Below are 19,786 nucleotides of genomic sequence, written 5' to 3'. Positions count from 1 at the left end.
TCCGCGAACTATTCAGCTGGAAACAAAATCGCTGTGCCTCAGACTTCCTTTCTAACACCCCTGGTAGACAAGAATGGAACAACCCGTTGGCTGTGACAGGTATATGCGTGTCATGGTTAAACGTCATGACGTTTAAGGCGTAGAAAATCTACCTGACCTGTTAACGCGTCGGTTTTTGTCGTGTTAACATGCAAAAATATAACATGTTAACACGACCAAATTCTACGTGTTAACGCGCATTTTAATGTAGTCTAAACAAGAAATATATAAGACGTTACTTGAGCTAAAGGCTTTCGATTGCTAGCTAGCGTCAAGTAAGGTAACATTATGTGTTCTATTATTCCCAAATACAGAATGCAGAGGTCCCAAACTTTAGAAAAACATGGTGAAAATGGTTCTTAACACAGCTTACTGTTAATAAATACTAAGCTTCACGGTAAGTTTCGGTTGATTCCTCGACACGCACTTAACTAGCTAATTGCGCAGCTCACCCGCTCCCAGCATCCCCCCCCCCCTCTCTCTGTGTCTCTCTCTGTGTCTCTCTGTGTCTCTGTCTCTCTCTATCTGTGTCTCTCTCTCTCTGTGTCTCTGTCTCTCTCTATCTGTGTCTCTCTCTGTCTCTCTCTATCTGTGTCTCTCTCTGTCTCTCTGCGTCTCTGTCTGTGTGTCTCTCTCTGTGTCTCTGTCTCTCTCTATCTGTGTCTCTCTCTGTCTCTCTCTCTGTGTCTCTGTCTGTGTCTCTCTCTCTGTGTCTCTATCTGTGTCTCTCTCTGTCTCTCTCTATCTGTGTCTCTCTCTGTCTCTCTCTCTGTGTCTCTGTCTGTGTGTCTCTCTCTGTCTCTCTGTCTCTCTCTGTCTGTGTCTCTCTGTCTCTCTCTCTGTGTGTCTCTCTCTGTCTCTCTCTCTCTCTCTCTCTCTCTCTCTGTGTCTCTCTGTGTGTGTCTCTCTCTGTGTGTGTCTCGCTCTCTGTCTCTCTATCTCTGTGTCTCTCTCTGTGTGTCTCTCTCTCTCTGTCTCTCTCTTTGTGTGTCTCTGTGTGTCTCTCTCTCTCTCTCTGTCTCTCTGTGTGTCTCTCTCTCTGTTTGTCTCTCTGTGTGTGTCTCTCTTTGTGTCTCTGTCTCTTCTCGCTCTGTCTCTCTCTCTCTGTGTCTCTCTTTGTGTCTCTCTCTCTGTCTGTCTCTCTGTCTCTCTCTCTGTGTCTCTCTCTCTGTCTGTCTCTCTGTCTCTCTCTCTGTGTCTCTGTCTCTTCTCTCTCTGTCTCTCTCTCCGTGTGTCTCTCTCTCTGTCTATCTGTCTCTATCTGTCTCTCTCTCTGTGTCTCTCTCTGTGTCTCTGTCTCTCTCTATCTGTGTCTCTCTCTGTCTCTCTCTCTCTGTGTCTCTGTCTGTGTCTCTCTCTGTCTCTCTGTCTCTCTCTGTCTGTGTCTCTCTGTCTCTCTCTCTGTGTCTCTCTCTGTCTCTCTCTGTGTGTCTCTCTCTGTGTGTGTCTCTCTCTGTGTGTGTCTCGCTCTCTGTCTCTCTATCTCTGTGTCTCTCTCTGTGTGTCTCTCTCTCTCTGTCTCTCTCTATCTGTCTCTCTCTTTGTGTGTCTCTGTGTGTCTCTCTCTCTCTCTCTGTCTCTCTGTGTGTCTCTCTCTCTGTTTGTCTCTCTGTGTGTGTCTCTCTTTGTGTCTCTGTCTCTTCTCGCTCTGTCTCTCTCTTTGTGTCTCTCTCTCTGTCTGTCTCTCTGTCTCTCTCTCTGTGTCTCTCTCTCTGTCTGTCTCTCTGTCTCTCTCTCTCTGTGTGTCTCTGTCTCTTCTCTCTCTGTCTCTCTCTCCGTGTGTCTCTCTCTCTCTCTCTCTCTCTCTCTCTCTCTCTCTCTCTCGCTGCGTATGCGTGGGCGTTTGTGGAGTGTGTGTGAGCTTAGTGAGTGTGAACGCGTGTATTCGCTTTTTCCTGTGTTTCCTGTCTTTTTTTCCTTTCTTTACTTCTGGGTTTGTTTGTTTGATTTGGTGTGTGTCTTGTGTGTGTGTTTTGTTCGTGCTGCCTGCTTTCTTGGAAGGCATGGCAGCTCAGGGTGGGAATGGGCTTGATTTCCTCACACGGCGTCACGGAGTTAAAATAGTATCCGTGGCGAGTGTGGAGGCTTGCTGTCTGGGTGTGGGAGAAGTTGTTGGCCATCAAAACATTCTCTCTGCATCCAGAATGAATGGCGCGACCGTGATTTTTTTGAATACGGTGGAAAGAGCAAACGAGGTGGTTGTGCGAGGAATAAGCATTGATGACATACTTACACCTGTTTTGCCTCTGATGTTACCATCAAAGAAAGTCACAATTTCGAATATCCCTCCGTTCCTTAGTGATGATATTGTGGCGCAAGCGCTTTCACGTTATGGAAAGTTGGTTTCGCCGATCAAAAAGATTGTGATCGGGTGCGAGTCTCCTTTATTGAAACATATTGTTTCATTTAGGAGATTCGCTTTCATGATTATTAAAGATGATGCTGAACTGGACTTGGCACTAAAATTCCGTGTGGATAATTTTGAATACGTAGTGTTTGTAACAACTGACAAGATGAAATGCTTCGGATGTGGTAAATCGGGCCACTTAATCCGTTCATGCCCTGACAAGAGTAACGCAGCTGGAGGTAGTAAGGACAGTGCTGCAAATGAGGAAGACAGGCCTACTGGAAAACCGTCTGAGGTCGGTCCGGCCGAAGCAGTGGCGACCGCGGATGAACCTGCTGGGGAAGGAACATCTGTCTTGGGGCCTGTGGAAGCCGGATCGACCTCAGCGGAATCAATGAATGAAGGTAGGGATACTTCAGAAACTTCTCCAAATGCAGAAACTGGATTGTTGAACAGTGATGTAGAAAACGTGAGGGAAGAAGATGTGTCTGAGTTAGAAATAGAGAATAAGATGTTCAAAGTGCCGACAAAAAGGAAAAAGGTGGAAAAGATCAGTAGTGCAAAGTGTTTTAAAAAAGGAGATGTGGTTGAAGAGCAGAAGGAGTCAGAAAGTGAAAGTGAAATGTCTGATTCAAGTATAGTGCTGTCGCAGGCTGAAGGTATAAACAGAAGCTATGATGTTGATGACATAAAACGTTTTCTTAGTAGCACAAAAAACAGAAGGGGTGTGATTGTAAAGGAATATTTCCCTGATCTAAAACAGTTTTATGACAAAGCCAAAAGTCTAATAGCAGAAGGGTGCCTTTCAAACAAGGAAGTTTACCGTCTGAAGAAGATTGTGAGGAAAGTCGGTCTGGATTTAAATGAAAATGAGGATTAAGAACAGTAGTAATTTGGGTTTGCTTGTGTTTTTTTGGTTGTTCATTTATTTCAGTATGGCTGAAGTGCAGATTGCCTCCTTGAATGTTAATGGTGCTAGAGATTATAGAAAAAGAGCTGAGCTGTATGAAATAATTAAGCAGAAAAAAATAGATGTTACTCTGGTTCAAGAAACGCATAGTGATGTGCATAATGTTAATGACTGGATGAAGGAATGGGAAGGGTTATCTTTTTTTAGCCACAACACCACATTAAGTGGAGGAGTAGCAATTTTGTTTGCAAAAACCTTTAATCCGATCTCGTACCAAGTTGAGGAATTTTTGAAGGGCAGACTTTTAAAAGTGACAGCACAAGTGGAGAATCATAATTTTGTTTTTATTTGTGTGTATGTCCCCAACTCAACCATTGATAGGATGTTGTTTTTAGATACACTATGTTCTGTGTTACAAGATGTTTCTAATGATGAGTATTTATTTTTGGGAGGTGATTTTAATTGTACAGTGAGTAATTGTGACAGAAATCATATTGAACCCCATATGCCTTCAAGAAAACGTCTCATTCAAATACTTAATAAGCATGAGATACTTGATGTATGGAGGTTTTTTCATGAGGACAAAAGACAATATACTTGGTCACATGCACGTGATAATGTTTTATCTCTGGCAAGACTGGATAGATTTTATGTGTTTAAGCATCATGCTGGTATTTTAAAAACTGTTGTATTTTTCCTGTTGGTTTTTCAGACCATTGTATAGTACAATGTTCCTTTATTTTGAGTTCTGTCAAGTCTAAAAGTGCTTATTGGCATTTTAATTTAACTTTGTTAGATAACAAGGATTTTATACGCACTTTTAAATTATTTTGGGCTGATTACAGAACAAAAAAGCATCTTTTCAATCAGTACAAAAATGGTGGGATTTTGGTAAGATACAGATTAAACAGTATTGTCAGCAGTATGCTCACAACAACACCAAAGCTTTAAATCAGTCAATGAAAGACCTAGAGACTGACATAATTAAGATACAAGGATTGGCAGAATTAACAAAACAACAAAGTTATTTGAAAATTCTTTCCAAAAAAAGAGTCAATTGGCAGAACTATTAGGGGTTAAAACACAGGGGGCTTTGGTCCGATCAAGATTTGTAAGTCTTGACCAGATGGATGCACCTTCAAAGTTTTTTTTCTCTTGAAAGGAAAAATGGACAAAAAAGAATCATTCATGCTTTGCGATCTGAGGAAGGTGTTCTGTTGTCCAACCCTGTAGCGATTAGAAGGAGGGCAATTGGTTTTTATGAGAAACTGTACAGAAGTGAATTAGGACCAGACAATATCAGTGAGAGTGTCTTCTTCACGGATTTACCAAAGGTGTCTGATGAAGCTAATGCAGAGATTTCAGGTGCGCTCAGCCTGGGAGAACTGCATAAGGCTGTTCAGAGCATGGAATCCGGAAGGGTGCCTGGAATCGATGGCATACCAACAGACTTTTACAAATGTTTTTGGGATGTCTTAGGAGAGGATCTCTTAGAAGTACTCAATGGTAGTTTGGATGAAGGTCTTCTACCTTTGAGTTGCCGGAGAGCAGTCCTAACCCTCCTTCCCAAAAAGGAGACCTCACAGAGATCAAAAACTGGAGACCTGTTTCACTTCTGTGTAGTGACTATAAACTTCTTTCAAAGATTTTAGCAAACAGATTATCAAACATTATGAATAAGGTGATCCATCCGGACCAAACCTACTGTGTCCCCAAAGGTCAATTTTTGATAATATTTCCCTTATTAGGGATATTTATGATGTCTCTAAGTTATCAAGTAGTGACGTTGGATTGATTTCGCTAGACCAAGAAAAAGCATTCGACAGAGTTGAACACTTATACCTATGGGAAACGTTAAAAGCTTTTGGTTTTAGTAAAAGTTTTATAAGTAAAATCAAAGTTTTGTACAGTAATGTTGAGAGCATACTCAAAATTAATGGTGGCTTATGCACTCCTTTTAAAGTTTTTAGAGGGGTGAGACAGGGATGCCCGCTCTCTGGAATGTTATATTCGTTAGCAATTGAACCTTTTTTAGAGCAATTAAGAAAAAGTGTACAAGGTTTTAATGTGCCAATTTTTGGAAAAAGTATAAGTCTTTCTGCATATGCTGATGATGTTTTGGTGTTTGTTAGTCAACAGAGTGATGTAGAGGCTTTAATGAGTGTACTTGATGATTTTAAAAAACTGTCTTCTGCTAAAGTTAATTTGGAAAAAAGCGAAGCGTTGCTTATAGGAGATTGGAAAAGAGGGTGTTTTTCCCTTCCTCCTGGTTTAGTATGGAAAAAAGGAGGTTTTAAATATTTGGGGGTTTTTCTAGGAGATGAAGCAACTGTACAAAAAAATTGGGAAGGAACTATTGAAAAAGTTAAAGGTCGACTTGAGAAATGGAAGTGGTTAATCCCAAATATGTCATATAGAGGTCGGACCTTAGTTATAAATAATTTAGTAGCTTCCTCTTTATGGCATAAATTAACCTGCATAGATCCTCCTTTACGTCTGTTAGCAGAGATTCAAGCGATCTTAGTTGATTTTTTCTGGGATAAGTTACATTGGGTTCCACAGAGTATATTGTTTTTACCTAAAGAAGTAGGAGGACAAGGATTGGTGCATCTTCAAAGTAGAACAGCAGCTTTCCGTTTACAATTTTTGCAAAGACTTCTTAGTGGTTCAATAAATTCAAGCTGGAAAGTAGTTGCATGTAAAATACTACAAAATCTTGGGAATTTGAAAATGGACAGGAATCTTTTTTTTATAGACTTATCTAAATTGAACATCAATGGAATGCCTATTTTTTATCGGAATGTTTTTAAAGTGTGGAAAATGTTCAAAATACAAAGGGAAGGACATTTTAGATCTCTTCACTGGCTCCTTAAAGAACCACTTATATATGGAGCACGCTTTGATTTAACACACAAGGACTGTACAATTCCTGGACTCACTGAAACACTTGTGGCTTCCAAAATATATGTACAATGGGGAGTCTAGTTAAGTTGACAGGACCAGATTTTGAAAATATGGAAAGAGTTGCTATGAGTCTGAAGATTAAGTCAAGACGATTTGTTTTTCATTTATTAGAAAAATGGAAAAAGACTCACTTCTGATGAACTGAAACTTTTAGCAGACTACTGTGGAAGCAAAATGGTGCCTAATGAAAGAGATGTCTTATCTGACTTTTTTCTTTTACCTGTTTTAGATGATGTTTCAGGAATATTTCTAAGCTCTGGAAAATCCCTATGTCTTAATTTTTTTTCAAGTACTGGTAAATCTTTTTATAAAGCTTGTGTTCTTGTTTTTAACAAAAAAATCCTTGATAAAAGGGTCGATACACCATGGCGTGATGTTTTAAAAATGTGTGCTGATGATAAGCCAGAATGGAGATCATTGTATAAGCCACCTTTAAGTAAAAGAGTTGGGGACATACAGTGGAGACTGTTACATGGTGCAATAGCAGTTAATGCTTTTGTTTCAGTCTTGAATTCTGATGTTACTGCAGAATGCCCATTTTGTTTAAAGAGAGAAACTGTTTTTCATGCTTATATGGATTGTTTTAGACTGAAAAGCTTGTTTAGTTTATTGCATAATTTATTTGATAGTTTTAATGAATCTTTTTCTATAGACGTATTTATTGTTGGGTTTAAATATGTTAGAAGAAAGAGTTTTATTTGTCAGTGTTTAAACTTTATTATAGGTCAAGCAAAATTAGCAATTTATATGAGCAGAAAAAACAAAATAGAACTGGGTGTAGATCAAGATATTAATACTCTGTTTTTAGCCACAGTAAAATCCAGAATACTTATTGATTTTCAGTTCTATGCATCCATGGATGACATTATCACTTTTCAAACGAAATGGTGTAAGAATGAGGCTCTGTGCTCTATTATTGATGGAAAAATATTTTTTTCTCTTTTATTAATGTAATGTTTTCCTTGTGGCACAAAAGGTAAACGTAAAACGGTAAATGTTGACTGTTTGAAAAAGTGTTTTATGTGAAAAATTGTAATAAAGTCTTTTTTTCAAAATTCAAAAATTCTCTCTATCTGTGTCTCTCTCTGTGTCTCTGTCTCTCTCTATCTGTGTCTCTCTCTGTCTCTCTCTCTCTGTGTCTCTGTCTCTCTCTCTCTGTGTCTCTGTCTCTCTCTATCTGTGTCTCTCTCTGTCTCTCTCTCTCTGTGTCTCTGTCTCTCTCTCTCTGTGTCTCTCTCTGTGTCTCTCTCTGTGTCTCTGTCTCTCTCTATCTGTGTCTCTTTCTGTGTCTCTCTCTCTCTGTGTCTCTCTCTGTGTCTCTCTCTCTCTGTGTCTGTCTGTGTCTCTCTCTCTGTGTCTCTGTCTCTCTCTATCTGTGTCTCTCTCTGTGTCTCTGTCTCTCTCTATCTGTGTCTCTCTCTGTCTCTCTCTCTCTGTGTCTCTCTGTCTCTCTCTCTCTGTGTCTCTCTCTGTGTCTCTGTCTCTCTCTATCTGTGTCTCTCTCTGTGTCTCTCTCTGTGTCTCTGTCTCTCTCTATCTGTGTCTCTCTCTGTGTCTCTCTCTGTGTCTCTCTCTGTGTCTCTGTCTCTCTCTCTGTGTGTCTCTCTCTGTCTCTCTCTCTGTGTCTCTCTCTGTGTCTCTGTCTCTCTCTATCTGTGTCTCTCTCTGTGTCTCTCTCTGTGTCTCTGTCTCTCTCTCTCTGTGTCTCTCTCTGTCTCTCTCTCTGTGTCTCTCTCTGTGTCTCTGTCTCTCTCTATCTGTGTCTCTCTGTGTCTCTGTCTATCTGTCTCTATCTGTCTCTCTCTCTGTGTCTCTGTCTCTCTCTATCTGTGTCTCTCTGTGTCTCTGTCTATCTGTCTCTATCTGTCTCTCTCTCTGTGTCTCTCTCTGTGTCTCTGTCTCTCTCTATCTGTGTCTCTCTCTGTCTCTCTCTCTCTGTGTCTCTCTCTGTCTGTGTCTCTCTCTGTCTCTCTCTGTCTGTGTCTCTCTGTCTCTCTCTCTGTGTGTCTCTCTCTGTCTGTGTCTCTCTGTCTCTCTCTCTGTGTGTCTCTCTCTGTCTCTCTCTGTCTGTGTCTCTCTGTCTCTCTCTCTGTGTGTCTCTCTCTGTCTCTCTCTGTGTGTCTCTCTCTCTGTCTCTCTGTGTGTCTCTCTCTGTGTGTGTCTCTCTCTGTGTGTGCCTCGCTCTCTGTCTCTCTATCTCTGTGTCTCTCTCTGTGTGTCTCTCTCTCTCTGTCTCTCTCTATCTGTCTCTCTCTTTGTGTGTCTCTGTGTGTCTCTCTCTCTCTCTCTGTCTCTCTGTGTGTCTCTCTTTGTGTCTCTGTCTCTTCTCGCTCTGTCTCTCTCTCTGTGTCTCTCTTTGTGACTCTCTCTCTGTCTCTCTCTCTGTGTCTCTGTCTCTTCTCGCTCTGTCTCTCTCTCTGTGTGTCTCTCTCTCTGTCTCTCTCTCTCTCTCTCTAAAATTGAATTGAATTGAATCTCCCTCACCGACACATGACTTGAGGTGCGTTCAAGTACTGGCGGTGTCAGATTGTTGCACTTTAAATGGGGTGTAGTTAACAAATCACGCCCTGTTTGTCGTTCCTCGGTTTTTTTCCACATAACTGAAGGTCAGGTATTGATTCACCTGTCTCCTGTTACAGTTATACCAGCCCACTTTGTCACTAGTCAGATATGTTCATTTCACATTTGGCACTGACATCTCACTCAATGACATGCTTACTAAAAGTGAACATATTATAAAGCGAAAATAAATCTAATTTCGTTGTCAAAGTGATTTTAAGATGGAAAGTATTGGTAGGTTGAAAGACAGATTGTTAAAGAGAAGAGAGGATTTAGATTTTTTAAACTGGATCATTTAACTGGGGGTTTTCATTTTTGTATTATATACATCATCGAGTGCGGAAAACATGTATCGAGACTGTAAGCATGTATTACTACTATCTACAAACTAAACGGGACTCCAGAGAACATCCATACGAGTGTCTACTAGTGTCTAAGTATAGTATATTTTGGGTCTAATACAGCAAATGCAGTTTCTAATTACAACATAAATTAGGTGTATGGTGTCTTATTAGAGTATAACTGTTCGTTTACTGTCTAAAGAACATATTATTCCTAGTTTTGGTCTAATTTGATACAAAGTACATCTTATTACGTCTTATTAGTGTACCATAAAATAAAGTGCAACCCTTTTTACTGACGGTGTAGTCCCTCATTCGTCCAGGAGTGTTCTATCGTAGAAAAGGTTTCAGTCGTAGTCATCTGGACACTGTTTTCAGAATCAAGACGTTTCGGCTCCCATCCGGAAGTCATTCTCAATTGTGAAAAAATTGGACGGGAACTGGACATTTAAGCTAATCTGAGTTGCATAAGCCCCGCCCTCAGGAAGGAATCTGCCTGAGTATCTGTTAATAGCTAGTTTCACCTGAAACTGACCTAATAGTTTCAAGATGGCCCAGTGATCAGTAATCAGGCCTATTGTTCTCTGGCTGCATCTACGTCATCACTGTTAAGTGCCTGATTAGCATGTGATAGGCGTGACCAAGGTGATAATACACTCTGATAGACTTTGGGCAGATTAAATCTCAGACCACCATTTCTGTTCAAAGAGGGGTTCTCTTTCTTCACAAAAATGGCTTCCTTGACGCCCCGTTCAAACCAACTCTTCTCTCTACTGAGAATCTTCACCTCGCTGTCTTCAAATGTGTGGTTTGTAGCTTTTAAATGCAAATGCACGCGCTCTGTAATCCTGAGTTAGCGTGTCGTCTGTGCTGATAAAGTCTTTTGTGAAGTGGCTGTTTGGTTTCGCCTATGTACCGTTCTTTGCAGTTTTCCTCACTGCACTGAATGGAGTAGACAACATTGCTCTGTTTTTGTGTGGGTAACTTGTCCTTAGGGTGAACGAGTTTCTGTCTTAAAGTGTTGCCTGGTTTAAAGAAGACAGGAACATCGTGCTGTCTAAAGATCCTTTGTAGTTTTTCAGACAGTCCAGATACATAAGGAATGGAGACACCGTTCCTTCTCGGTTCAGTTACACTTTTGTCCTGTTTTTTGGCTCTTTTAACTTTGTTGATAGCCCAAGTAGGATAACCACAGGCTGAGAGTGCATTCTGGACACATTGATATGCTCTGAGAACGCTTCCAAGTCTTGTTTCTTGATTTTCACTTGGATTTTTGACTTGGAAGCGTTCTCAGAGCATATCAATACGGTGGACCCCAACATCAAGTTCACGCGTGAGGATGCAAAAGAGAACCGCTTGGCCTTTCTTGATTGTTCTACTCTCAGAGGAGAGGATGGAAAGCTCCAGATAGAAGTGTACAGGAAACCTACACATACGGATCAATACCTGCTCTTCGACTCACACCATCCACTACAGCACAAGCTGGGTGTAATCCGGACATTACAACACAGAGCCAAAGAAGTGCCCACAGGCTCAGAGGGTAAGAAGAAAGAGGAAAGGCATGTCCAGAATGCACTCTCAGCCTGTGGTTATCCTACTTGGGCTATCAACAAAGTTAAAAGAGCCAAAAAACAGGACAAAAGTGTAACTGAACCGAGAAGGAACGGTGTCTCCATTCCTTATGTATCTGGACTGTCTGAAAAACTACAAAGGATCTTTAGACAGCACGATGTTCCTGTCTTCTTTAAACCAGGCAACACTTTAAGACAGAAACTCGTTCACCCTAAGGACAAGTTACCCACACAAAAACAGAGCAATGTTGTCTACTCCATTCAGTGCAGTGAGGAAAACTGCAAAGAACGGTACATAGGCGAAACCAAACAGCCACTTCACAAAAGACTTTATCAGCACAGACGACACGCTAACTCAGGATTACAGAGCGCCGTGCATTTGCATTTAAAAGCTACAAACCACACATTTGAAGACAGCGAGGTGAAGATTCTTAGTAGAGAGAAGAGTTGGTTTGAAAGGGGCGTCAAGGAAGCCATTTTTGTGAAGAAAGAGAACCCTCTTTTGAACAGAAATGGTGGTCTGAGATTTAATCTGCCCAAAGTCTATCAGAGTGTATTATCACCTTGGTCACGCCTATCACATGCTAATCAGGCACTTAACAGTGATGACGTAGATGCAGCCAGAGAACAATAGGCCTGATTACTGATCACTGGGCCATCTTGAAACTATTAGGTCAGTTTCAGGTGAAACTAGCTATTAACAGATACTCAGGCAGATTCCTTCCTGAGGGCAGGGTTTATGCAACTCAGATTAGCTTAAATGTCCAGTTCCCGTCCAATTTTTTCACAATTGAGAATGACTTCCGGATGGGAGCCGAAACGTCTTGATTCTGAAAACAGTGTCCAGATGACTACGACTGAAACCTTTTCTACGATAACCCTTTTTACTCCACTACATTTATTTGTGAGCTGTAGTCATAGCTACTTTGCAGGTTATTTTCATTAAAACGATATGATCGGCTTCGAAAATATGATGCATTGTTCAGTTCAGTTCAATCTCCCTCTTGTCGAGTCATTTTAGTCTATAATTAAGTTTTAGTTATCTGCCAGCACAACAAGAATATTCCACCTGTTTTCAATGCATATATATAACTTGTGTTAAGTATCTATATTGTAAATCATGTTTCATTTTTCATAATTCTAGTAAAGCAATCTTCCTTATTGTTTCTTGTTTCAAGATACAGACAGTAGCCTAATTTCTACAACATTCTTTAAACAAGCTGATTTCAATTCAAAACAGGTTGAAACACTTTTACTGCCCTGACATGTATTTCACTGGTTTTGAGAACGGGAGGTTTGTATGAGTCACTTCCAAACACAACCGGCTTTATAAGGCTTTACAAGAGTGGTTTGGGTTTTTGCAGAATAAAATGCCCAACAATATAACATTTGTTAAAGCACCTTCACAAAGTCCAATGCAACAGTAAAATGCTAGGTGTGTGTGTGTGTGTGTGTGTGGCTGCACAGGACAGCTTTGACACACTTAAATAAATAGGCGCTTAGCTGGTCTGCAGGGTGCCAGAAATGATGCTGTGTAGGACTGTGATGAGAGCTGACGGGAAAGATGAGCATGTATTTCTGTTTGTTTAGCCAGCAGTGTAATGTGTTGTAATGTTGTAATCATTGCTAAAACAGGTCGGTGTGTTAACAGCTGGGCCAGGTTGCAGTCCTTTTCAGTAGTGCACAGTGGCTTAGTAATCATGTTTTGTGCTGACATGTTATCATGTAATTATTGCAGAGTAGTGAACAGGTTACTTTTGGTACAAAGAGGCTAATATCAAATTACTAATCATATAATTATTATTTGGTTTTATAAGGATTTTATGGGACCCTGTAATAGGCCCCATTTTTAACGACGTACAATAAAAGTCTAATTATCACGTGACACAGGCAAGGGTATGGTTGTCATGGAAACGAGCTCCTCATCAAACAGCGTCCGGGCTCGCAACTGCAGCAGGCGACGTCGAGGAGATATTTGATTTCATCTGCGGTGAGTATAAGGCATTCACAGCCGTAGTGGTTTGAACCACAGTGTGACTGAGTGCCATTTTGAAAAGGAAAAAGAGCCGACCCGTGTGAAATAATAGCTGGGGGAGCTGGTTGTGGTATCTGCCTGTCGCCGCCGGTGGCACGGTAACGTTAGCTAAACAAAATGTGACAAGAATTCCGTTCAGGACCTTCAAACTAAAACCGTTATCCTTGCGTAACAATGTACGCTCATGCAGTTTTTTTATTATACGGAAAATTAATACAAAGACACAACATAAGTGGTAATAAAGAATGTACTTAAAGGGCGATAATATACTTTCATAATTTTGTTTCGCCTTTTCTGTCTGCTTTTATTTTTAAGGCAATGTCACCTCACTTCCGGGCTTGTACTGGATAACTTGATGATGCTGCAGCCGTACTAGCATTTTCTAAAAACTAAAATAGCCTGAATAGTAGTGTCCCAAGTTCAACCAGTCTTCAACACTCACACACTGAAAGGCTATGTATGGATGTTGTCACCAATGAACACTAGCAGCCGTCTTCATTTGTACGTCACACACATTGTAATAATGTATGTAGATAATCAGAATTTGGACCTGACACTAATCTAAATGCTGTATTTGGTTCAGAGGACATATAACCGTTTGCTCATTTTTAACAACTACTGCACGTTGCTACTTGTCGCTTTGATCATGAAGGTGACACTGCTCTATAGAATATATAGGCTACAATATAGTATAAAATTGAGTATTTATATATAGTTTAGAGAATATTATAGATCCAAGACGAAACTGACAGAAAAGGGAAAAAATCGCCTGCTGCATATGACATTTATAAAAATGCACACACACATTGAAGGAGTGCTTGGTGTTAATCTGAATTAGATAGGCCTAAAGCCAATTTGCAAAGAATATGGAATACTTCAGTAATATCAAAATGTGTCCGATATAGAATCATTCAAATGAAAATGAAACCCACTGTCTGTGGGTGCGCCCTGCAGTGAACTCCCTCTGGTCAGTGGTCACACATGCCCTCACAGAGGTCCTCCAGGTTGATGTCCTAAATGTCCTACACTGTGGAGGAGGAGGACAAAATAGATGTAAGATCTGTAAGGAAAATGAGATTTGTGACATTGGTTTGTCTTGCTGCTAAACGGAAAATTGTTATGAATTGGAAGGTGAGAACTCCAACCTGTTTTCGCTTGAGCAGATAGTTGGAAGAATTTATAGATTTAATAGGGATGGAAAAAGCTGCCACCACATGAAGGCACCCTGACATGTATTGTGTATGTATGTAATGTATGGGTTTAATGTCCAGTCTGTAAAATAAAAGGAAAAAATTGAATAATAAAAAAAAGATAAAGCTAACTCATGTTACACATTCCCTCACAGGCTGTCATGCAGGATAACAGGGATGGGATGATGCCGTTCCCACCACCCATCAGCAGAGACAGGGTCATCTGGGAATTCCCAAAGGTACATCCTGTTTTGGCCAATACACTGTGGTGACAATGGTCTGCTCCAGTTTAATCCAGGTCTTTTACTGTGAGATCACTGTGGTTAAAATGGTAGGAGCGCCAGTCTAGAGGATGTTCAATTTATTGGAAACATGTGACTTCTACCTAATTTTCTCAGATAGTTAAATCAGTGTCAGGTCACAGCAGTCAGGGTAATGATGGGCTGTTGCAGTCAGCTACCCAATCAGAGACTCAGTCAACATGTGCTTCTGCCCTCTGAATCTTCTCCAAATAACACATTGGGTGCTTTATTTGGACAGGAATCTATGATGTTTAATAACTTTGGCTTCTAATGGGGTCAGCTCACAAGTTCTCAGTGCAACTGTCAATCCTTGTTTGCCTGAGAACCCAGCTAGTGGTTCTACCCAATCTACATGTCAGCACCAGAATAGGCCTAAAATGTCTGTGTCTCAAATGGTTTCAAATATATAAGCGTAACTTCTGTTTTAGCTTCTTGCTTTTGTAATGATGAACTTATCTTCCATTTTTTTTAAAAACTGACATTAAAATGGTCTTAAAGTCTTAAATCAAAGATGCTGAATGTTGCAAGCACAAGGTATAGGACATAATTAGTGCTTGGCCCTATTTTTGCAGAAGTGAGTTTGCAGAAATAGCACAAATCCAAAATGAAAGCTGTAAGTCAGATGTTGTTGCACCACAGTGACCAGCTTAATAGCTGAGCAACCCAGGCAGTAGGTTTCTGACCCGGTTACAGTGTAACATTTACATTTGTGGACCCTAAAACAAACGACTTGATTAACCTTGATTAGGAAGGAATTCTCTTTGCATGGCAACATACAGTACCCAGCTAGGTTCATGTTGATTACCTGTACATTATTGTATATGTATTGAACGTGGTCCCCAGAAGATGAATCCTCCTGACTTTGGTGATGACTCTACCTTTCATGTTAGCGCCACCATGAGGTTGACATTTTTTTGGCCTTTAGTGAAATGGCAACTATCATGGATTGCCATGAAATTTGGTACAGTTTGCCCAGAGGATGAATCCTAATGACTTTGGTGATCCCCTGGCTTTTACTCTAGTGCCGCCATGAGGTTGACATTTGTGGTTTTGTGTGAAATGTCACAACGACAAATAGAGATTTGGTATAAACATTCACGCCCTCCTCAAGATGAATTGTAACTTTTAATCTACTGCCATCATCAGTATTTAGTTTGGTTTATGACTAAATTCCTGCAAAACTAACGACATCCCATTAGCCGCAGTTGCATATTGCAAATTAGTCAATGTTAGCATTATAACCACTAAACTTGGAAAGTGAATATGGTAAACATTACACCTGCTTAACGTCTGCATGTTGGTCATTGTGTGCATGTTAGCATGCTGACATTAGCATTTAGCTCCAAGCACTGCTGTACCTAAGTACAGCCTCACAGAGCCTCCAGCATGGCTGTGGACTTAGTCTTGTTAGAACAGGTATGCAGTGACTTTGTGCAGAATAAATGTAGATAGTACATGGTCCTGTTGTTTTCAGTGCTACACACCTGAGGCCTCTCTGCAGCTGAAGAAAGACTGGGACGTTCAGGCTAAAGCAGCCTGTAAAGACAGAGCCGGCAGGCATCAGCCGTGAGTCTCCCGCTTTGGGTCGATGCATCATTCTTAGTTTTACTTGAACATCGCATTAAAAGCATTTATATCTCACTGATGGAAAAAACCTGTTGTCTTCTTTAAAGGTGGGACCGACAGAAAATGTCAAAAGTGGTGGTTGTTGGAGACCTTAATGTTGGGAAGACCTGCCTCATTAATAGGTACTTTATTAATAAGTAGCCAATTAAGACATAATCTCTATAACTGAGACCACAATATCAAAATCAGATCCGTTTTACAGTGAAGAAAGTGGACGAGGTAAGTGGTTCCCAAACCTCTGTGGCTTTTCATTCTCAGCTTGTTATATTTGAATACTTTTTAGGGGCTTAAAGATGTAAATATTATCCAGTTTTGTACAAGCAACTATAAAAAATCTGACAAATTTTGTACAGCAGAAATGTTTTTTTTGTTTGCCAATCCTGCCAGTCGTAATCATCTCACAAACAATCAGATTTATCTTGTGACTTGTTTAGAGGGTCTCAACCCCAAGGTTGGAAACCCCTGCTATAGGTCATGATACACATAACACCACATAAAATCACAATAAAACTGCATGTAAAAAGAGTTTATGTAGAAATTTTAGAAAATTTCTCTTGCCTATACTGTATGAACACGGTTCTCTGTTGGAACTGACTGATTGCACCTATAAGAAGCTAAGGAATTTAGTTTTAATCTGTTTTCAGGTTTTGTAAAGATGTATTTGAAAGAGACTACAAGGCCACCATAGGTGTGGACTTTGAGATCGAGAGGTTTGAGATATCTGCAGTACCTTTCTCCCTTCAGATGTGAGTAGTTTGATTTTAAATATGCTATCCTGCATACATGTAACTTTAGAGTACGTTGTGTTTTTGCCATTCATGTTTACCTTTTTTTTTTAATAGCTGGGATACTGCTGGGCAGGAAAAATTCAAGTGCATCGCTTCTGCATACTACAGAGGTGCTCAGGGTAAGAAGTTGTTGTAATAACTAACTTTAAAAAGATGGTTGTGTGTCTGATGCTAAGTGAGACCATTTTACATTTTAGCTTGTGTAAACTAATAACGCTGAAACCTCTTGTTCATCTTTTCCAGTCATTATCACAGTCTTTGACATGGCCGACATTAAGTCCCTAGATCATACACGGTAGGTCTGATTATAACATTATCACTGGGCTTATTTTACAGTTGTGGAAAGTCGTAGAAAAGGTTTCAGTCGTAGTCATCTGGACACTGTTTTCAGAATCAAGACGTTTCGGCTCCCACCCGGAAGTCATTCTCAGTTGTGAAAAAATGGGGAGGGAACTGGAAATTTAAGCTACTCTGTGTTACATAAGCCCCGCCCTCAGGAAGGAATCTGCCTGAGTATCTGTTAATTGCTAGTTTCACCTGAAACTGACCTAATAGTTTCCAAGATGGCCCAGTAATCAGTAATCAGGCCTCGGCTCTGGATGGGAGCCGAAACGTCTTGATTCTGAAAACAGTGTCCAGATGACTACGACTGAAACCTTTTCTACGATGGAACACTCCTGGACAAATGAGGGACTACACCGTCTCGTTGTGGAAAGTCCACAATAGAAACACTGATGCACTTTATTTGGAAATTGAATATTTTATTATTCTGGCAGTGTGGGATCACCCTGTTTAGTCGGATATTACACTACCAGACTACAAACTGCAACATCACTCTCATACACTGTTTGTGATCACTGATGTGGGGCAATTTCACTGGACAGAAGGCTAATGGAACCGTACCTTAACACTGAACAGGAAGAGTCAGGAAAAGAAAGCAGATGGATGGATAGAATTAGTGTCTTGCCAAATTTTACCGCAGCTATAAGCAACATTTTTATATCAACAGTGGGATCACACTTGTATTTGATGAACCAACAGAGAATTATCACCCAACTCTGCAGTTTCTGTCTGTTGTCAGCAAAAAAAGCTCTGATGAACCCGCTGTACACTATCTGCCCAACACTAAACAGCAGACAGAGTTAGAGACCAGCTGGTGAACACAGTGGAGCATTCTGCTGCCATATCTAAAACATCTGTACTCCATATACGTATTATACATACATTTTATTAAGCAGTAAACAAACACACTAATGATGCACATAGTGATTTTCTTTTCCAGAATAAAGCTTTTTAGATGTCTAGGTGTAATATCTTGTGGAAGTCGGAGGTCTTTAGCATGATAATCAGACTGAATTGGCATTTTGTTTCACTTCATTCATTTCTGAATCACTGAACAAACTGGAAATGTGGGTGGTGATTCAGAGATCTCGAACCAGACTAAAGGTCCCAGCAGATAGCCAAAACATATTTGAACAGTTGGTCTTGATCACTGTCCACAACCATTGATATCGCAATATCTGTGATTTTAAAAATGGAATCAGCAGCTCATCTTAAATGACATGTCTGTAGAAAACTTATATATACAGTAAAATTCAAATATTCTAAAATCAACTGCAAGTGTTGCACTGTAAGATAATGTAAGACCACTTTTTTGTTTTCATAGCCAATGGTTGGAGGAGGCCATGAGAGAAAATGAGCCTGACTCCTGTTTCATCTTCTTGGTTGGCGCTAAGAGTGACCTGCTGGTGAGTATATATATATATATATGTATATATGTATTGCACATTTTCACATACACATTTTTCTTCTAGTACTTAACTGTCTTGTTCTGAAGGCCTTAGAAGAAAGACAGAGGACAGAAAAAGATGCCATCAGGATAGCAACAGAAATGCATGCAGAGTTTTGGGCTGTTTCGGCTAAAACAGGTAAAATCAAGCGCTCACACTTGTCAGTGCTGAATGGTGCATTCAGATAAATACAATGATTCTGGGCAATGCAGAAAGCCACTGTCAGAAACTGTTCATTTTTCTTATTTCCAGGGGAGAACATACAGGGGTTTTTCTTCAGGGTGGCAGCTTTGGCCTTTGAGAAGTGCATACTGAAGGACATGGAGAATGGAGTGCCTGCTAGCATAGGACATGGAGACAGCATCAGTAAGTAATGACTCAACTCCTAACAAGCAGAGATGTTGATAATGGAAGCCTTGAGAGTATACAAATATATAAAAATGTTTGTCATGACAGAATCCGATCGTGCCAACCTGGAGGAGGCTGCACCCCAAGACATGAAGAGAAGCTGCTGCTGATGAAAAGAGGAACTCTCAGAGTGAGCTGTTAAGAAAGGTGGAACCAAACTGAGGCTCTATTCTGAGCTGCAGCTGCAGAAATGAAAGTGACTGACCATGTTCCACTGGACTGAAATGTGCCTTATGTTCCATTAGGTCATCAAAACTGCCATGCATTCTGACATTCGCAAAAGGTAGGACCTGTATGCGTTCCTGTCTGAAAGCCAGTTGGATTGGATTGAAGCCACCAATAAAGGATTCTCTTCTCTTTCTCTAAAAGTCCCAAAAATTACAAGTTGTCAGTGTTTCATCCAGAATATTATTTTTTCTCTCAAAAACATTTAGACCATGGGAAACCCAAGATAAAATACAGCAATACCAAATGTGATCAGTGTCTCATTACAATCAGTCAGTTTCTGGTCTTCTGTGGGAGTTGTAGTCATTGGTCAATTCTGCAAAACAAAGTCCATCATGTCCATCATTTCAGGCGTGGTGCCTGGACCAGACTCATTTGGGACAGGCCAGTGCTGCCCCTGGTGAAATGCTTGTATGAATGCTATATATTTTCTTTGCTACTGTCATAGTGTTTGTTTCTTCATACAGTATTGCTGTGGAATATGTCTCACCCATAATTGTGGGTTGTATACAGATCAGGTTTTAATGAAAGTTTATAGGCTGGAATTTGGAAGCAAGGAAACCAAATGTTTATGTTTACTTTCAAGTAATAAAAGTGCAAATGAGTCTATAAACTCATTTATATTTATGAGACCAGATTTTTTTGTCAAAGCCTATTATTATTTAATAAAGTGGTTTATCAGCTGTCTGAA

At 40.3% G+C, this 19,786-nt stretch overlaps 1 protein-coding gene across 6 annotated transcripts in view; it reads left to right on the top strand.

The window, feature by feature from the left end:
- Positions 1 to 19,786, top strand: part of rab36 (RAB36, member RAS oncogene family) — a 26,396-nt gene extending 6,610 nt beyond the window's left edge. The window contains exons 1-12 of one of the 6 annotated variants that reach the window (XM_044218747.1): positions 2,498 to 2,790; positions 14,112 to 14,195; positions 15,733 to 15,824; positions 15,932 to 16,006; positions 16,529 to 16,630; positions 16,727 to 16,791; positions 16,916 to 16,967; positions 18,339 to 18,420; positions 18,510 to 18,600; positions 18,715 to 18,828; positions 18,919 to 19,000; positions 19,116 to 19,786. In XM_044218747.1, coding sequence (XP_044074682.1) covers positions 2,785 to 2,790; positions 14,112 to 14,195; positions 15,733 to 15,824; positions 15,932 to 16,006; positions 16,529 to 16,630; positions 16,727 to 16,791; positions 16,916 to 16,967; positions 18,339 to 18,420; positions 18,510 to 18,600; positions 18,715 to 18,828; positions 18,919 to 18,980 — 825 coding nt within the window. In that variant the 5' untranslated portion in view covers positions 2,498 to 2,784 and the 3' untranslated portion in view covers positions 18,981 to 19,000; positions 19,116 to 19,786. Of the gene's footprint in view, positions 1 to 1,855; positions 2,791 to 12,621; positions 12,722 to 14,111; positions 14,196 to 15,732; positions 15,825 to 15,931; positions 16,007 to 16,528; positions 16,631 to 16,726; positions 16,792 to 16,915; positions 16,968 to 18,338; positions 18,421 to 18,509; positions 18,601 to 18,714; positions 18,829 to 18,918 lie in introns of those variants that run through there. The other 5 variants (XM_044218746.1, XM_044218745.1, XM_044218748.1 and 2 more) reach the window with 5 other exon arrangements.

This window comes from Siniperca chuatsi, linkage group LG13 (genome assembly GCF_020085105.1).
Source record: "Siniperca chuatsi isolate FFG_IHB_CAS linkage group LG13, ASM2008510v1, whole genome shotgun sequence".
NCBI classification, from domain to species: Eukaryota; Metazoa; Chordata; class Actinopteri; order Centrarchiformes; family Sinipercidae; genus Siniperca; species Siniperca chuatsi.
Note: the sequence above shows the minus strand (reverse complement) of the source record. Positions and strands in the feature narration are given on the sequence as shown.